The sequence below is a fragment of the Danio rerio genome, chromosome 25, assembly GCF_052040795.2.
Source record: "Danio rerio strain M-AB ecotype USA chromosome 25, GRCz13ab, whole genome shotgun sequence".
Taxonomy (NCBI): Eukaryota; Metazoa; Chordata; class Actinopteri; order Cypriniformes; family Danionidae; genus Danio; species Danio rerio.
The window spans coordinates 5,687,218-5,706,369 of NC_141045.1; the positions used below are offsets into that span (position 1 = coordinate 5,687,218).

Below are 19,152 nucleotides of genomic sequence, written 5' to 3' on the forward strand. Positions count from 1 at the left end.
ACGTCCCACCGGTTTCTTTCCGATTCAGTTTCACCGTAACAGTCCGCGCGGGAGTGATAATAATCTGACGGTGGGTGTGACATTTTCCACGAGTGTATGAAGTATGGGGGTTTAAACTCTAATATATTAAAGCGATAGTTCACCTCAAATGAACATTTACACTGTATTAACTCACCTTCAAAGTGGTTTCAGAGCTTATGAGCTCTTTATACCAAAGAAGATATATTGAAGCTGAAAACCATTGACATGTAGTAAAACAAATATGATACTATGGATGTGAATAGCCACTGGTTTCCATCTTACTTCAAAATATAATTTTTGTTTTTACCAGAATAAAGAGCTTATGAAGCATTTTGATTTCCCAGAGATCGGTTGCGGCTGGAAGGGCATCCGCTGCGTAAAAACTTGCTGGATAAGTTGGCGGTTCATTCCGCTGTGGCGACCCCGGATTAATAAAGGGACTAAGCCGACAAGAAAATGAATGAATGAATGAAGCATTTTGAGAGTGAGTAAATGCAGTGTAAATGGGACACGATGACTGTCCCCTCACAGCAAGAAGGTCGCTGGTTCGAGCTGGGTCAGTTGGCATTTCTCTGTGGAGTTTGCATGTTCTCCCAGTGTTGGTGTGGGTTTCTTCTGGCTGCTCTGGTTTCCCCCCACAGTCCAAACACATGCACTATAGGTAAATTGAATAGACTAAATTATCCGTAGTGTATGTGTGAATGAGTGTGTATGGATGTTCCCAGTACTGGGTTGCAGCTGGAAGGGCATAAAACATATGCTGGATAAGTTGGCGGATCATTCCGCTGTGGCGACCCCTGATGAATAAAGGGACTGAGCCGAAGAAAAATGAATGTTTTTAATGAAGTTAATTATCCTCTTAAATTCTTTATATTGTGAGTGGATAATATTATTTCAAGTGCAGTAAATCAATTAAAAAAACAAATAACATTTAGACAATTTCTGGGCACCATGAAATGTCATCTCAAATAATTTTCATGTGATATCTTAATATCATTATAGCCTCTATCATTCAGTATTTGTTAGCTAGTGATTTTGAATCTATTAAATCTCATTTATATCACATTTAGCAAACGCTTCTTTCCAAAGCGACTTACGATTGAGGAGGCATTCAGCGATTCAGCAAAAAGAGACAATACACACAACAAGTGCTCATTATGGAACTGTAAGTTCTCGGGGAATTAGGTGGTAGAGTAAGAGAGAGTTTAGAGAGAAAAGTGTTTCTACAGGTGGTTTGTCAAACCCACTCACCTGTGTGAAGCCCACTTCGTAAATGCAGTGTTTTAGTGATGTTGAGTGATTGTAGGAAACTGTCTGGTGCAAATATGCAAAACTGGTCCAAGTGTCGGTTAAAATGACAGAAAGATGAAAGAGTGTGTTTTCAACAGGTGGTTTATCAAGCCCACGCACCTATGCGAAACACACTCAGAACTTCATCATGTCTTAAATGTCAAATTGTAATTTGGATTCTGCATATTTCACAATAATTGTTTCCATGGGTGGTTAGCACTGTTGCCTTACAGCAAGAAGGTTGCTGGTTCGAGCCTCGGTTGGGTCAGTTGGCATTTCTGTGTGGAGTTTGCATGTTCTCCCCATGTTATTGTGTGTTTCCTCCGGTTTCCCCCACAGTCCAATCACGTGTGCTATAGACCTTTTTCATGGCTGCTGCATGGAGGGCGCCATAGCGACCAGCGTCTTCCGGTAGAATGCTAAAAACTTCCGTTTACAGCGTGTACAACTGGTAATTTGCGCTCCGAAAATGGGTTTCAATGACGTTTTTAAAAGATAACAGAGTGTTTTTGTGACACACAACTTAGAAATGTGTCTGTTAAAGCCGTTATAATCTGTCACATGTGGTTCACGCGCGTCAGAAATACGAGAAAAAAGTTCTCCTAGTTCACGTGTCTGCCGTCAGAAATAGTGTTAGCGCAGCGGCTCTTTAACACACATACACAGACACACACACAGAGAGAGAGAGAGAGAGAGAGAGAGAGAGAGAGAGCAAACCAGAGAACTGGCATGAAACTTAACAGATATGTAAGTCATGCAATTTACAAAAATGACCAATAAAAGTCTGTTATTGACACTCTGCTGGCTGATTTGCTGTTCATTCTAATCGCGAGCCAATTGTGTTTTTTTTACCACGGTTTGTGTTTTTCTGTCATTTCGAAATGACACGCCTGTATTTTCACTTTGTCACAGTTATTAACCCTGCTGAAAAATCCAGCTTAAACCAGCCTAGGCTGGTTGGCTGGTTTTAGCTGGTCGACCAGCCTGCATGGTTTTAGAGGGGGTTTTGGCCATTTCCAGGCTGGTTTCCAGCTATTTCCAGCCTGGTCTTAGCTGGTCAGGCTGGAAAATGACCAGCTAAATCCAGCTAAAACCAGCTTGACCAGCCTAGTTTAAGCTGGATATAGCTGGTTTTGGCTGGGCTCCCAGCCTGGCTAGGCTGGTCAAACTGGTTTTAGCTGGTCATCTCCCAGCCTGACCAGCTAATACCAGGCTGGAAATGGCTGGAAACCAGCCTGGAAATGGCCAAAACCCCTCTAAAACCAGCGTGGTCGACCAGCTAAAACCAGCCAACCAGCCTAGGCTGGTTTAAGCTGTTTTTTCAGTAGGGAAATCAGTGTGTCAGTGGCACAGTACAGGCTACGTGTGTGTGTCAAACATTTTGGTGAATTACATTTGTTTGGGCTGGTTATATATTTGAAAGAAAGAGAAACTGTTGACTTTAGCGATGACGAGGCTTCATTTAAACTGCAGAAGATACCGTCTGACAACGAGGGGAAAACGCCACACAGCAGCTGTTTTCCATCCTATTAGATCGCATTTCTTTAAATGATCAGTCCAGGAGATGGTGCTGATGGACAACAGTATTAGTTCAAAGAGGATAAAAGCAGGTAAAATAGATTAAAACTATCGTTTCAAAGCTGTCCAAATGTGACTGTTTACACGCATTAGCTGCCGACCGGAAGTTCGGTTCGGTTCATTCTCCTTGCGCATACACGCAAAGCATAATGGGTAATTTTTCGTTCCAAGAAAAAGGTCTATAGGTGAATTGGATAAACTAAATTGGTCTTCAAGACCTTCACATGCTGTCCCAGGAGAGAGCCCTGAGCTCATAAGATTCTCAAGCCAGGGGCTCCCTCCTGTTTGCAGTACGAGAGGGGAGTTTAAGCTCAGGTAGATCTTAAGAACCCCCCTCCCCCCAGCTACTTAAGGATTGCTGTGAGAGTATGCTGCTGGTGAAATTCGTCAATTGTGCTGATTTAGTTTAGTCAATTTACCCATGTCTCATCTTTTGGACTGTGGGAGGAAACCGGAGAACCTGGGGTAAACCCACGGGATGAACATGAACTCTGCGCAGAAATGTGAACTGTCCGGGTAAAGACCCGAATCAGAGACATTCTTGCTGTGAGGCAACAGTGCTAGCACTGGGCCGTCGTGCTGCTCCATAGAGGAAAAAGAGGAGGAGGGGGGTGGAAGGGGGGATTCTTCAAGACGAAGACGACTAAGGTAAGATGCTTTGGTTATTTATACTACGTTAGGAATCGTCTGATTGGTGAATCATGCGTTAGCTAACGTAGGGCCAGCCGTGTAAATCATAACATAAGCACAAGATCCTCTCGAAATTAGTTTAGAATTAAACTTCACATAGAGTATGAGTGTGCATGGATGTTTCCCAGTACTGGGTTGCAGCTGGAAGGGCATCCACTGTGTAAAACATATGCTGGGATAATTGGCAATTCATTCCACTGTGGCTACCCCTGATGAATAAAGGGACTAACTTGTATAATTAATAATAATCATTATTATGTCATTCAAAACCATTTTTTGTTACGGCAGCGGCGGTCTGTGTGCGTTTCTCAAAGCACCGCATTGAAACAATGGTTTGTGTGTTTGTGGTTTGTAAAATGGGCAGTTAAGCATTTGTCTAAACAAATTAGCGCTGCGTTCATTGTGTGCAAGTTCACGCAGGTGTCTGGTGTGTCTCTTTGTGTCTGAGATCCGGTCTTTGAGTGCCATTCATTAGGCACAGTGGCTCATAGTACAATAAATCGACAGTGTTTTGGTTACAATGGCCGGTGCAAAACAAAGGACGAAATCCCACCCCCCAAAAAGGTAGTGAAATTAGATAACGCATGCATAATTTGTTAGTCATTTTTATTAGGATTGGCAAGCCTCTATAATCCATTCCAGCTAAGTAGTCACTGATGACATCATAATCATAATCAACATTGTCATCATGATTAGTGTTCACTCCAGATCAGGGAACGGTGGAAGCTGCTTTCATCCAGAATGGCTTTCAGATTTGACCAAATGATGCTAAATGTTGTCATCTGGCTTTTTAATTCAGGTTTGCGGTTTCCAAGACCAGCATTTTTCTATCCCATATGGCCGGCGACAAGTCGTCCGGTAGGCAGCCAGTGAAAAGCGGCCTGTGTGGCGCCCTGCACTGTGTCATAATCTGTTTTACGGATTATCTGTGTAGGTTTCATCTGCATTATAATAAATCTTTGAGCAACGCTTTGACCTTTTCAGGTTGGAGAGACGGATTAACCTTTTAGATATAAAATTTCTGCTGATTTGTAGAGCCAAAATGTAAATAACATTTACTAATTTGGTGCATTTTTTTAATAATCTGATGTGTGTATTGATTATATATTTGCATTAATTGCGTTTGTTTCTCTTGCACACCATTAGTTCACTGTCAGTTATTGTTAAAGAGGATTATCTGCACAAGTGGCTTTTTCTAAAGGATTTATTCTTATTGTTTTGCATTCTAAGGGTTACAATTTTTTCTAAAGGTTTGATTGAAATTTTTTAAATATAGAAATACATTTAATTTTGTCTAAAAATGTCCTTATTACGCAATAGGTTCAGATATGAAGTCAAAAAAACACTTTAATTTCTTATATTATAAATTGGAGCATCAGCTTTTTTCTGATTGGTTTAATGCCCCAATGCTCTGATTTTTCATATTGTCTTTACTCTTTTCTCATTGGTCAGATGGCCCCTATACTTTGCTCTGATTTGTCATCATATGGCTTCTGCTTTGATTGGTCAGATGGCCTCTGCTCGACTTTTTTTCTGGTCAGATGACTCTAAAAATTGGTCTGATGGCTCCTACTCTGCTCTGATTGGTCAGATGGGCTTTAATCTGCTCTGATTGGTTAGATGACCCAAATATGTTTTTCCCTGATTGTCCAAATGGGTCCAACTCTACTCTGATTGGTCAGATGGCTCCCACTCTGCTCTGATTGGTCTGATTGCTCCTTCTCTGCTCTGATTGGTCTAATGGCTTCTAATCTGCTCTGCTTGGTCTGATGGCTGCTACTCTGCTCTGATTGGTCAGTTGACTCCCACTCTGCTCTGATTGGTCTAATAGCTTTCACTCTGCTCTTATTGGTCTGATGGCTCCCATTCTGCTCTGATTGGTCTGATGGCTCTTAATCTGTTCGGATTGGTCTGATGTCTCATACTCTACTCTTATTGGTTAGATGGCTCCTAAACTGTTCTGGTTGGTCTGATGGCTCCTTCTCTGCTCTGATTGGTCTGATGGCTCCATCTCTGCTCTGATTGGTCTGATGGCTCCTTCTCTGCTCTGATTGGTCTGATGGCTCCATCTCTGCTCTGGTTGGTCTGATGGCTCCATCTCTGCTCTGGTTGGTCTGATGGCTCCCATTCTGTTTTGATTGGTCTGATGGCTCCCATTCTGCTCTGATTGGTCAGATGGCTCCTAATCTGTTCTGATATGTCTGATGACTCCTACTCTACTCTGATTGGTCAGATGGCTCCAAAACTGTTCTGATTGGTCTAATGGCTCCTTCTCTGCTCTGATTGGTGTGATATCTCTTTCTCTGGTCTGAATGATATGATGGCTTCTACTTTGCTTTGATTGGTCTGATGGCTCCCACCCTCCTCAGATTGGTCAGATGGTTCCTAATCTGTTCTGATTGGTCTGAAGGCTCCCACTCTGCTCTGATTGGTCTGATGGCTCTTACTCTGCTCTGATTGGTCAGATGGCTCCTACTCTGCTCTGAGTGGTCAAATGGCTCCTAATCTGTTCAGATTGGTCAGATGGCTTCCACTCTGCTTTGATTTGTCTGATGGCTTCTACTCTGCTTTGATTGGTCTGACTGCTCCTATTCTGCTCTGACTGGTCAGGTGGCCTCTACTGTAATATAATTGGTTGGCTGGCCCATATACTCTACTCTCACTAGTCAGATAGCCTCTACTCTTGTTGGTCAGATGGCCTTTGCTCTGCTCTGATTGGTTAGATGGCCTCTGCTCTAATCTGCATCTTCTTGATATCTCAGCAACAAAATCTCAACTCATCTAATCTGACCAGGTCAAACTAGATCCTGTTTTATATTAACATACATCTGTTGTGCATCTTGGTTTTCACAAAATCTTTCTTGTAGTTTACATGGATTTAAACTGGCACTTTGAAAGTTTGGCACATTTTAAAGAGCCTGTATGTTTCAATCCCCCATAATGTTGTGTAAAATCTGCCAAAACATATACAAATTTTGACATTTATTTTGTTTAAAATGGTGTTGTGCAAAAATATCTAAAATTTTTTTTATTATTTTTTTTATTGGGACAATATTGAGTGACAATTTAGCACATTTTGCATGTATTACAGATGGAACTGATTAGTAATTTACAGAATATTAAAGTAAAACTGTTCTGTGTATCTAAGATGGTAAAACCCTTTGATGTGTTCAGTGACTGTAAGCATTAGCTGTTTTTCACTCTAGACAGAAAGTAAACGCCACAATTATAATCTTGACATTTTGATTTTGATATTCTACTTTGAGTCAGAGGAAATGCAGCATAAATTGCTGTGTTGTTATTAAGTGACATATGAAGCTATTTTTTATCATCTGCGCAATCTCATTTCCTTCTCATTAATGTCAGATTAAAGCTTAAATAGTGTTCTTATAAAAACACTGACTGTCAGCAGGACAATAACATTCAATCTAAACGTCAGGAGAAGACTGGAAATAAAACACACAGTTTCATCAACACAGAGGAAAAGCTGCAGTTTAAATTGAGCAGGGTTGCTAATGCTTTTAATAAAATTTTACTATATAATTCTATTTAAAAATAAAGCTTATCAACATAAAAAGCTATCTTTAAAAACAATAGTTTTACTAATTTTAAAGGCATTTTTTGGTGCAAAAAACTAAATCCCATTACTTTAAATCAGTGGTCACCAAACTTGTTCCTGGAGGGCCGGTGTCCTGCAGATTTTAGCTCCAACCCTAATCAAACACACCTAAACAAGCTAATCAAGGCCTTACTTGGTATACTTGAAACATCCAGGCAGGTGTGTTGAGGCAAGTTGGATCTAAACCCAGCAGGGAAACCGGCCCTCCAGGACCGAGATTGGTGACCCCTGCTTTAAATTGTTAAAATATATGCCAAAAAAAAATTTAGTTTACTAAAACCTAAAATTAAAACCATGTTTACTTGAAATTTAATATAAAATGAAAAAGCACATGAAAAACTATACATAACATTTAAAAAAATGAACTGTTAAATGTATTTTTTGGTGCAAAAAAAAATAAAAAAATAAAACTTGTTACTTCAAATTAAATATAAAACTGTTATGAATATATGTAAAAACTTACTCAAACTTTTATTCATTAATTCATTTTCTTTTTCGGCTTAGTTCCTTTATTAATCCGGGGTGGCCACAGCAGAATGAACCGCCAACTTATCCAGCACATGTTTTATGCAGCGGATGCCCTTCCATCACTGGGAAACACCCATGTACACTCATTCACATACACTACAGAGAATTAAGCCAACCCAGTTCGCCTATAGCACATGTCTTTGTACTTGTGGGGGAAACCAGAGCATCCGGAGGAAACCCACACCAACACGGGGAGAACATGCAAACTCCACACAGAAACGCCGAAGCTGGAGCCAACAACCTTCTTGCTATGAGGCGAACGTGCTACCCACTGCGCCACCACGTGCCCAACTTACTTTAATAAAAAATATTAACACACACATAATATATATATAAAATGTAAAAAAGTGATGTATTTTGTAATTATTGTACTTTAAAAGGCACATTTTTTTATGCAGATTGGTGCGAAAACACTAAAACCTGTTCTTCAAATTATATATAAAACTGCCAAAATATATGTGCGTAACGTTTAATGAAAGTTAAAATTAAGACAAATTTTACTTAAAATTTAATATAAAATATAAAACACACACATAAAAACTCATACATAAAAAGTAAAAACTAAAAAGTTTAATTTATTTTATTTCAGAAACAATTCTAGTCTGACTCGGGAAAATTAAAGCCAATATAAAATGTATAAAATCTATATAGACATTTATATAAAGTCTATAAAAAGTTATATTAAAAAAAAAAAAAACTTCATGGCACAGATTCAACAAGCTACTGGAAATATTCCTCAGAGGTTTTGCTCCATATTGACATGACAGCATCACACAGTTGCTGCAGATTTGTCGGCTGCACATCCATGATGCGAATCTCCTGTTCCACCACATCCCAAAAGGGCTCTATTGGATTGAGATCTGCTGACTGTGGAGGCCATTTGAGTACAGTGAACTCATTGTCATGTTCAAGAAACCAGTTTGAGATGATTCACGCTTTATGACATGGTGCATTATCCTGCTGAAAGTAGCCATCAGAAGATGGGTACACTGTGGTTATTAAGAGATGGACAGCAACAATACTCAGGGTAGGCGGTTGCGTTGACACGATGCTCAGTTGGTATTAAACGGCCCAAAGTGTGCCAAGAAAATATCCCCCACACCAGTACACCACCATCACCTGAACTATTGATACAAGGCAGCATGGATCCATGCTTTCATGTTGTTAACGCCAAATTCTGACCCGACCATCTGAATGTCGCAGCAGAAATGGAGACTCATCAGAGCAGGCAACGTTTCTCCATTTTTCTAATGTCCAATTTGCTGAGCATGTGTGAATTGTAGCCTCAGTTTCCTGTTCTTAACTGACAGGTGTGGCACCCGGTGTGGTCTTCTGCTGCTGTAGCCCATCTGCCTCATGTTTGGATGTGTTGTGTGTTCAGAGATGCTCTTCTGCAGACCTGTACGGAGTGCTTATTTGAGTCACTGTTGCCTTTCTACCAGTCTAGCCATTCTCCTTTGACATCAACAAGCCATTTGCGCCCACAGAACTCCAGCTCACTTCTTATTTACATTCTCTGCAAACCCTAGAGATAGATGTGCGTGAAAATCCCAGTAGATCAGCAGTTTCTGAAATACTAGCAACCATGCCACGGTCTCTTAAATCCCCTTTCTTCCCCATTCTGATGCTCGGTTTGAACTGCAGCAGATCGTCTTGACCATGTCTATATGCCTAAATGCATTGAGTTGCTGCCATGGGATTGGCTGACTAGAAATTCGCGTTAGCGAGCAGTTGGACAGGTGTACCTAATAAAGTGGCCAGTGAGTGTATCTCGAAATGTTTTGTTATTTTTCAATATGGAAAACAATGATCGAGTTTGCATTTGTGCCATGTCGCCCAGCCCATAGGTTGCTGCCAATGTCAAAGCAGAGTCCTGAACCAAAATGAAGAATTACTGATCTGCGTTACTAACCGCTCGGTCACGGGTTCAAACCCCTTTAAGCTTCAAGTGAGCGTCATGAATGCTGAGCGAGCCACCTGTTCCTGAGCGGACGTCATCTGTGTGTTTGCGTTATGATGTGTGTGAAGGAAAACACTCCTAACTGAGCGATACACTGTGCTGTGTGTTTTTTGATTGCGTTTTTGTGTGTGTGTGTGTGTGTGTGTGTTCACAGATGGCCGACGGCACCGGTGCAGCTGTTGTGTTCGTCTGCTCTGCTACTCTTACCGAGATTGGTTTTGGCTCAGCCGGGGCATTTATACGACAGCAGGAGGGCATTATGGGTAAACGGTCATGTGGTGGGATCTGTTGCATGAACATCTTTCGCTGTGCGGGTGCTTGTTTATTTGTGTCGTGGTGTAGGTTTTGATTATAGGCTCTTTTGCAGACACACACACTGATAGACATACACACACTCACAGACACGCACACACTGACAGATACAAACACATACTGACAGACACACACATTCTTACACTCACAGATGCAAATACATACACATAAATGCTCACACACACACACACACACACACTGACACATACACAACTGCACTCACACTGACAGACACAAATATACCCTCATTCACAGATACAAATACACACACATACACATAAACGCTTACAAATACTCACTCCCTCTTACACACACACACACACTGACAGACACTCACATACCCTCATTTACATACTCGTACACACACAAATACATATACACATAAACACTCACTCAAACAGACACACATAAACACTAACTCACAAACACAAACACTCGACCACACACACTGACAGACACACATCTTACTTTCAGACTCAAACACGCGCACACACACACGGAAAAGCTCACACAAAAACACTCACAGCCACACAGATACCCTTACTCAAATACACTTAAACACACACACACAAGATACACACACGCTAACTCATTCACACACACACACACTCAAGCCCACACACAAACTCGTACACACACACATAAAAGCTCACTCACACACACTGACAGCCACACACATACCCTTACTCACATACACATTAACACACACACACACACAAAAATACACAAACGTTAACTCATTTACACACACACGCTCACTCATTCGAACACACACACACTCACACACATAAAAAACTCACTCACACACATGACAGCCACACACATACCCTTACTCACATACACATAAAGACACACACACACGCACAAAAATACATAAATGCTAACTCATTTACACACAAACACACACAAACACATATGCACACACACACACTCACTCAAACAGACACACACACACTCACTCAAACACACACACACACACACACACACACACACACACAAAAGCTCACTCACACACACTGACAGCCACACACATACCCTTACTCACATACAGAAAAAGACACACAAACGCTAACTCATTCAAACACACACACACAAACACATATGCACACAAACACAGACACTCTCATCCCCCCACCCTGCTTTTCATAAACATCACGCTTCAACACCAACCCACCCCACCATACCCCCCCCCCCCACCCCAATAACTTTACCAGGTTGAAAGTGCTGTCCCAGTCCACTCCTGCACTCATACACATACTTACGCACTCTCTCATATACACAGACATACACACAGACACACAAAAACACTGATTCAAACACACTATCTCTCTCACACTCTCACTCAATAGTACCTGGATGCAGCCATTGTGAAGGCCACAGCCATATCATCCTACAGCCAGAGACTGGTCAGTACCTGTCACATGGGAAAACTAGGTTGCTGTTTATAAGTAGAGTTAGTGAGGCCAGCAGGGGGCGCCCAATCCATGGTGTGTGTGAGTCCTAATGGCCCAGTATAGTGAAGGGGACACTATTCTGTTAGTGAGCGCCATCTTTCAGATGAGATGTTAAACCGAGGGCCTGACTCTCTGTGATCATTAAAAATCCCATGGCACTTCCCGTAAAGAGTAGTTTACCAAAGGAAAAACAAACGGGTGAACAAAACCGAAAACCTCCAGTGATACAGAGTCCAGACAGCCTATAACAAGCCCTCTGTATAAACACACACACTCTTAGAGACACAGTACAAGCAAGTGACACACAGACAGCATCACGCTCTCTCTCATTCACACACATAGACAGCACCAAGCTCTCTCTCTCTCTCATACACACATACACACACACATAGACAACAACAATCAAGCTAAACACAGCATCACGTTGTCTCATTCACATACATTCATACGCGTGCTCGCTCGCTCAGGAGTCGGAAGCGATATTGTTAAACCACCCAGTCCTATTCAAATTACACCAGTTACCGACCGCTCCCGCCAGGAGCAAATATTCAACAACCTTAACAGTATTACATGTCTTAATAAAAAAAAAAAATACAAATAATAATGATAATAATCACTCAGATGAGGATCAAACACGGGTCAGCAGCGTCGTATCTTAACACACTAACTTTTTTTTTTTTTTTTACTGAAATAATTTCAATTACAATCTTATACAGTAAATCATAATAAAACAGACATTAAAAGATCATTTCATATTCAAAACATTAAAACTGTGGTAATTTCCAGTTCATTTCTTTAAAAAGTTTACATGCTTTGTCCGTCAGATATTTGTGCAGCTCACTCAAAATGTTCTCGTTTTTATAATATACATAGTTATTCCACATATCTTTCCATTTTCATCTTAAAAATTCCCCATACATTCATCACCATTTTCTCTTTTTTTGCCACAATTCTCCTTTCCCACATTGCATTCTTCATCAGCGTTATACATAGATTTAACCACTAACCACTGGACCACAATGGTGCTGTTATGAAGGAGAAGTTATGTGTTTCTTATGTCGTCTGTTGTTCATTGAGCAGGTGTAATATTCATTGATATGAATTATTCGAATTCTTTTATTCACTAAGGTGCCGCTGTTTGGGGTTGAATGATAGTTACGTCATCATTAACCTGCAGCCTGCATTTTGCTCACGGGGCTGCGAGAAAAAAAACAAAACAAAAAGAGCGGAGCTGCGGCAAAATAATGAATAAAAAGAGTGAGGCTATGGTCAAATAAAAAACTGCTGACTGCTGAGAGTGCAAGCAGCTACACTAAAAAAGTGTTGCATGCAGAACTGTTACAAACAATTTAGTTGCGCTGAATTTAAACAAACAAATTAAATTTGATAATGTTCAACTTAATTTGTTTGTTTAAATTCAGCCCAAATAAATTGTTTACAACCTCTTAACGTAAAAGAATTGAGTAGATCCAAGGAATCGTCTTTGAATAATTTTTTTCAGTGTAGGTACACCAGCCCTCGCGGCCAAAAAACGGACCGGCCCACCAGGAATTCTCCCGCTCCTCCCGATTAGCCAATCCGGGCCCGGCTCCCGCGCTTTATTTGGAAATTTATTCCCGCGCCACAAAAAAATTTGGTCGGGTCGTCTATTACAAACCACAGGAGAGAGCAAATTCTCCAGACATGAACATTATTGAACATGTCTGGGGTAAGATGAAGGAGGAGACATCGAAAGAATCTTAATGAACTCTGGGAGTCCTGCAAGAATGTCAAGAACGAAAAAAAACAAACAAAAAAAAAACCGGCAAGAAGTCAATATATTGACTTCCAATATATAAAATATATTACTGATTGTTCAAACTACTTATTTAAAAATTAGCTGAAACAACACGATTCTTAAGGTTTTTTTGGGGACGACTCAATTGTTTAATGTTCAAACCGCTCAAATTTGTTAAGTAAACCTAATCGATTTGTGTTGGGACAACATGAATGAATTGTTTGGAAGCCAGCATTTTTTACAGTAAATAGTTTGTTTCTACTATGGATTTCAATGTCTGCTTTTTCCCCAAACCACCTTAAAAAAATATTGTAGAAATATATGTTTTTAAGTGGACTGTCCCTTTAGGACATATATGCTACTGAGTATGTATCCAAATTACTCTCGATAAAGATCCTTCATCGAAACCTTCACTTAAACTGAATGAAGTGAGCTCAGCCGGTCGGAAATGTAAAGTGCTTTATTCCATTAAGACATCGGCTCAAAATGACGCTCAACAATCATTCTGAAGTACCACAATATCCATCTCCAAATGTGTCCGTTCAGGCTGCCCTTTTCATTTCCATCTCTCACAAATGATCATCTGGAGTCTCTCTGATTTACTGGACGCTCAGGTTTCAATCAGCGTTATAATTACCACAGTCTTCCCCGGTTCACCAACCGCTTTTTATCTCCTCTAATGGTGTATTATTAGGAAATATGTCTAAAGATTTATAAAGAGGTCACGCCAGCTGTCTCCGCGGTTTATTATCTCAATCTTAACAGAGACGAATGTGTTTAATAACCTCTGGGAGAACTTTAGCGCTCATTATTTCCTCATGAAATAAAGATAGTGAATTTGTGAACCATCAAATTAGAGTCCAAAATTATATGCTTAAGAAAGTAGCTGTGGATAACTTAGTGAGTGTTAAAAAGAAGAGAAAATATGCTGTTCTTCTTTACAAACTACTGATAAAAGGTATAGTTTGTAATATGTATTTATTGTGCGCAGGGCCGGATTAACCAATGGGCCTTATGGGCACAGGCCCAGGGGCCCGTGCGTACTAGGGGCCCCTGCGAGGGGGGAGAAAAAAAAGACAATTTCGGAGTGTCTTTTTAGGCTAATTGCAAATAGCGCATCTAGTTGGACTAAGCTATTCAGCGTTTACGCCCATCGATGCCTGATTGATAGAGACAAGATGAGTAAAGAGCGGCGGACTTATATATCTTCAGTGGCGCACCTTGTAAGGCACACGGCATCATCTTTTGACGCGATTAATCATAACATCGGTTCGAATCCACCATCAGTTGAACTCGTGCTACTTTTTTTCTCCCCATTACATATCAGATTGGAAATATATTTATTTTTAACAGGAAAGAAACATTTTTTAAAAATAATGCAAATGTGATATAAAGTCACAAGTGTCTCGTGGGTATTTAATAATGTTTAGCCTTATTATAGGCTAATTATCAAAAACTATATTGCTCAGACAACTGTATTTCCTCTGAGCAAAAAATCGCGGTCACATATTAATATTATTATTATATTTAAATTGCCTTAATTTCTTTAACTAAACAGAATGCTGTAATTGGTCAAGCGCGGAAACGTCAGTTTTGTAATAACCCGCACTAAACTGAGCGGACTTTAGTGTAACGTTATATCTGTCATAGATCAAAAATGAGTGGACAAGTGGATTTAGCAAACGCGAGAGAAAGAGGAGAGGAGGCATCTTTATTGAGGCATTTTCCATACACACCTTCTTTAAACAGACCCGTGATCAGGAGAATGAGGGTACAGAAGAAGACGTTAACTTTAAATGATGAGTAGCTAGCATTAACCAGGCGGAGGAGGCTAACGGCAGCGCAGCGCGGACTGGATTCATCGTGTGAGAGACAAACAGAAAGGGAGAGAGAGAGGGAGAGAAAGGCCCAGAAGAGGAGAGAGAGAGGGGAGAGAAGAGGTATAGTGTGTGTGATTTCGGATACTTTTAGGTTTATAATCAAGTCTTCATCACGAGAAGAGTAGAGAAAATACAGAGAGAGGAGGAGAGAGAGTAAATCAGTGTTTGTATTATGAAAGACTCAGATTCATAGAACTGGATTGGAGAAGCATTGTGCGTTATATGCCATGGCAATAATATGCTTTGTAAGTTTGTAAAAGCAATACACTAAAATACCCTTAAAATATATATATATATATATATATATATATATATATATATATATATATATATATATATATATATATATATATTGTAAATATTTATTGCAAAATATATATATATGTAGTTTTATTAGTATTTTTATTTAATGCTTTGAAAAATAATTTAAATCTTTGCAGACTATAAATACATATATCATTTATTTAAATATGTGGGCAACAAATTATAGATTCATTTTATTTAAAAATTATTATATTATTCTTATTTTTTAAATTCAACTATAGGGGTGCGGCCAGGTAGGGGGCCTTACAAGATAATGTGCCCAGGGGCCCCTGAGTTCTTAATCCGGGCCTGATTGTGCGATACATCAGGGCTAATTATTAATAATAATGTGCTGTTTCCTAGTTTACCTAATATATATAACTTCACAGCGCCCACTACTGGGTGTTATGAGACTGTACATGTGGATTTTGGTTTTTGTTACTCTTTTGAGTGTGTAAATTCAAACATTTGCAAGCGTGAATATTTTTCATAATAAGTTAGAAGTTATATTCCACTTTCCTACAACATTTTGTCCATAATATTGTCTAATAACTGAAATTATTCAAATCAACCTGCTAAGCTAACTCTCAAACTTTTGTTTTTCATTGACACAATCGTCTTTTGAACCATACACTGGTGAATAGATGATGTCAAAACTTTGTTTGGCTTAATGTAACCCTGCTAATATTTTATTTGTGCTACAATGCTAGTTTGGGGTTTTTAATGCTACAGTTTATATGTTTCTGAGTATTTCTTAGTGTGTTGCTTTGTGTTTGCTAGCGTAATCTGAGTATTTTTGTGTAGATAGGCAATTGCAGTGTTTGTAGTGTGTTGCTGCGCAGTAACAAAGGTGTCCCTGCTGAAAAAAAAAGCTAAAGCCACCTAAGGCCAGTAAGACCAGCCAGCCTGACCAGCTAAGACCAGCCTGACAAGCTAAAACCAGCTTGACCAGCTAAAACCCACTAAAAAAAGTAGCAAAAACCTCTCTAAAACCAGCATGACCTGACTAAAACAATCTTGACCAGGTAAAACCAGCTAAGACCAGCTTGACCAGCAAAAACCGGAGAAGACCAACCTGACCAACTAAGACCAGCTAAAAAATGAACAAACCCCTCTAAAACCACCCTGACCAGCTAAAACCAGCTAAGACCAGCTAAAACCAGAGTGGACCAGCCTGACCAAATAAGAGCAGCTAAAAAGTGACTAAACCCCTCTTTAACCACCCTGACCAGCTAAGACCAGCTAAAACCAGAGTAGACCAGCCTGACCAAATAAGAGCAGCTAAAAAGTGAGCTAACCCTTCTAAAACCAGCCTGACCAGCTAAAACCAGAGTAGACATGCCTGACCAAATAACTCCAGCTAAAAAGTGACCAAACCCCTCTAAAACCAGCCTGACCAGCTAAAACCAGAGTAGACCAACCTGACCAAATATGGCCAGCTAAAAAGTGACCTTACCCCTCTAAAACCAGTCTAACCAGCTAAGGCCAGTTTGACCAGCTAAAACCAGCTAAAACCAGAGTAGACATGCCTGACCAAATAACTCCAGCTAAAAAGTGACCAAACCCCTCTAAAACCAGCCTGACCAGCTAAAACCAGAGTAGACCAACCTGACCAAATATGGCCAGCTAAAAAGTGACCTTACCCCTCTAAAACCAGTCTAACCAGCTAAGGCCAGTTTGACCAGCTTAGGCCAGTTTGACCAGCTAAAACCAGCTAAGGCCAGTTTGACCAGCTAAAACCCGCTAAGACCAATTTGACCAGCTAAAACTGGCTAAGGCCAACCTGACCAACTAAGACCAGCTACAAGGTGACCAAACCCCTCTAAAACCAGCCTGACCAGCTAAGACCAGTTAAAACCAGCTTGACCAGCTAAAACCAGCGACGACCAACTTGACCAACTAAGCTAAGACCAACCAACCTGACCAACCAGCTAAAAAGTGTCCAAAATCCCTCTAAAACCAGCCGAACTTGCTATGACCAGCCTGGGAAACCAGCTAAAACCAGCTTGGGTGACCAGCTTAAACCATACCTGCCAACACTCCCGTTTTTCTCAGGAGTCTCTTGTATTTCAGACCCATCTCCCATTTTGGTCTGTCTCCCGGAACACTCCCGCTCTTCAGTTTGCGCAAGTTTCCTCCCACTCCCTGCTCTTCAGTTCGCAAACACTATGTGGTCAGGTTGGTCTACTCTGGTTTTAGCTGGTTAAGCTGGGGGGGGGGGGGGGGGGGGGTTTAATTAGTTACGTAAAAATATGCTGGAAAAGTTGGCGGTTCATTCCACTGTGGTGACCCCTGATTAATAAAGGGACTTAGCCGAAAAGAAATGGTGCTGGATGATGCTCAAAGTAATTTTGAAGTAATAAGTAAAAAATGAAGTAAAAAAGTAATAAGACTGATTCCTAGTTACCAAGCAGTTCACTAGAGCCTTAATCACATTTACCACTGTCGTTCATTCACTAAAGCGTGTGTGATTGTACGTCCTCATCTTTATATATCACACACACACTCACACAATCTTTCCTTCCTCATTGATTTATTTGCAATCTGCCCTTCTCAACCGATTCACCGCTAATTTAGGAAGTCAACACTGCTAATCATATTTATTTTTATTAGCATGACCGCGCACATCATGGTTGTCACAGTAAGTGTAAGAAAACCGATGACAAATAGCAAATAGTCAGACCAATAAAACTAGCTTTAACTTCACGATGACGTTTGGCGATCAATGACTTTAGGGTTACAAAAAGGCTGGGGATAAAAAAAAACAGAGAAGAGCCACTGGACGATTACTAAAGGGACAGCGGAGCATCAAACTAAAGGGTGAGTGAAGTTTCCAACCGAGAGTCTGTCTCATATTTGAGTGTCTGGTTTGTCTTTCACTACTAAAAGTTCTCATCTTTTTTGAAGGTACGGAAATGTCTGTTCTCACAACTCTGACGCAGGTTTCCATCCTGGCGATATTTCTCATCCAGTGTGCGGCTAGCCTTCCAGTTCTGGGCAGGTCAGTTCTCGATTAACCTCAGAAATACTCTCCTGAATATTACACCTCCGTGTGATCCTTTGCGGTTTCTCAAATAAAAAAATGAAACTCAGAAGTTCTTAACTTTGGCTAGTCATGCGGTTTCAGGCCTGTCGAGTCTTGTTAGATCTTTATCTCCTTGTCCTTGCTCGATTTTCTCCTGTACATTTTGTTTCTTCATCCCACTCCTCCTCTGTTTCATCTGGAGGTGATAAGATTTTCAATTTTCTCGTGTCATTTCCTCTGAAACATGCTCAACTTTTTTTTTTCTTGCGTTGATAAAGCTTCAGGAGAATCGCCGGCTGATTTATGCTTTGTCTTTTTATCATCGCAGGTATCTCGGAGAAGAGGACAGCATTTTAAATGCGGACATCTTTTCTCCCAGAAAGCTGTTGTTTCCTAGAGATGCTGCAGATGTGTTTGTTGCAGACCGAGACGGGTGGGTCTCATCGATTTTATTAACCATTTGATGCACAAGCTAGAAAAACCTCTTCTAATGCACAGCATGGGTCTCAATTGACCCATATTTATCTTTATCTTTTGGTCATTGGATTTTTATTTTAAAAACAGATATTGAAAAATGAGCCGTTTTTTGATTTTCGTTTTTGAATTTTAAAACAACCACAAAAAAAACGGCTCGTTTTTCTTTTTCATGGTGAAAAACGAAAAAGCTAAATTCCAAAATTATTTAATTAATTTTTTTAATTTCAAATAACAAAAA

At 40.2% G+C, this 19,152-nt stretch overlaps 1 protein-coding gene across 4 annotated transcripts in view; it reads left to right on the top strand.

The window, feature by feature from the left end:
* LOC146719390 (uncharacterized) overlaps positions 1 to 19,152 on the top strand; it is a 41,167-nt gene that overhangs the window by 16,577 nt on the left and 5,438 nt on the right. The window contains exons 1-5 of one of the 4 annotated variants that reach the window (XM_087310290.1): positions 3,402 to 3,537; positions 9,841 to 9,949; positions 18,148 to 18,232; positions 18,320 to 18,413; positions 18,766 to 18,870. In XM_087310290.1, the coding sequence (XP_087166416.1) occupies positions 18,328 to 18,413; positions 18,766 to 18,870 (191 nt within the window). In that variant the 5' untranslated portion in view covers positions 3,402 to 3,537; positions 9,841 to 9,949; positions 18,148 to 18,232; positions 18,320 to 18,327. 4 annotated transcript variants of the gene reach the window in all.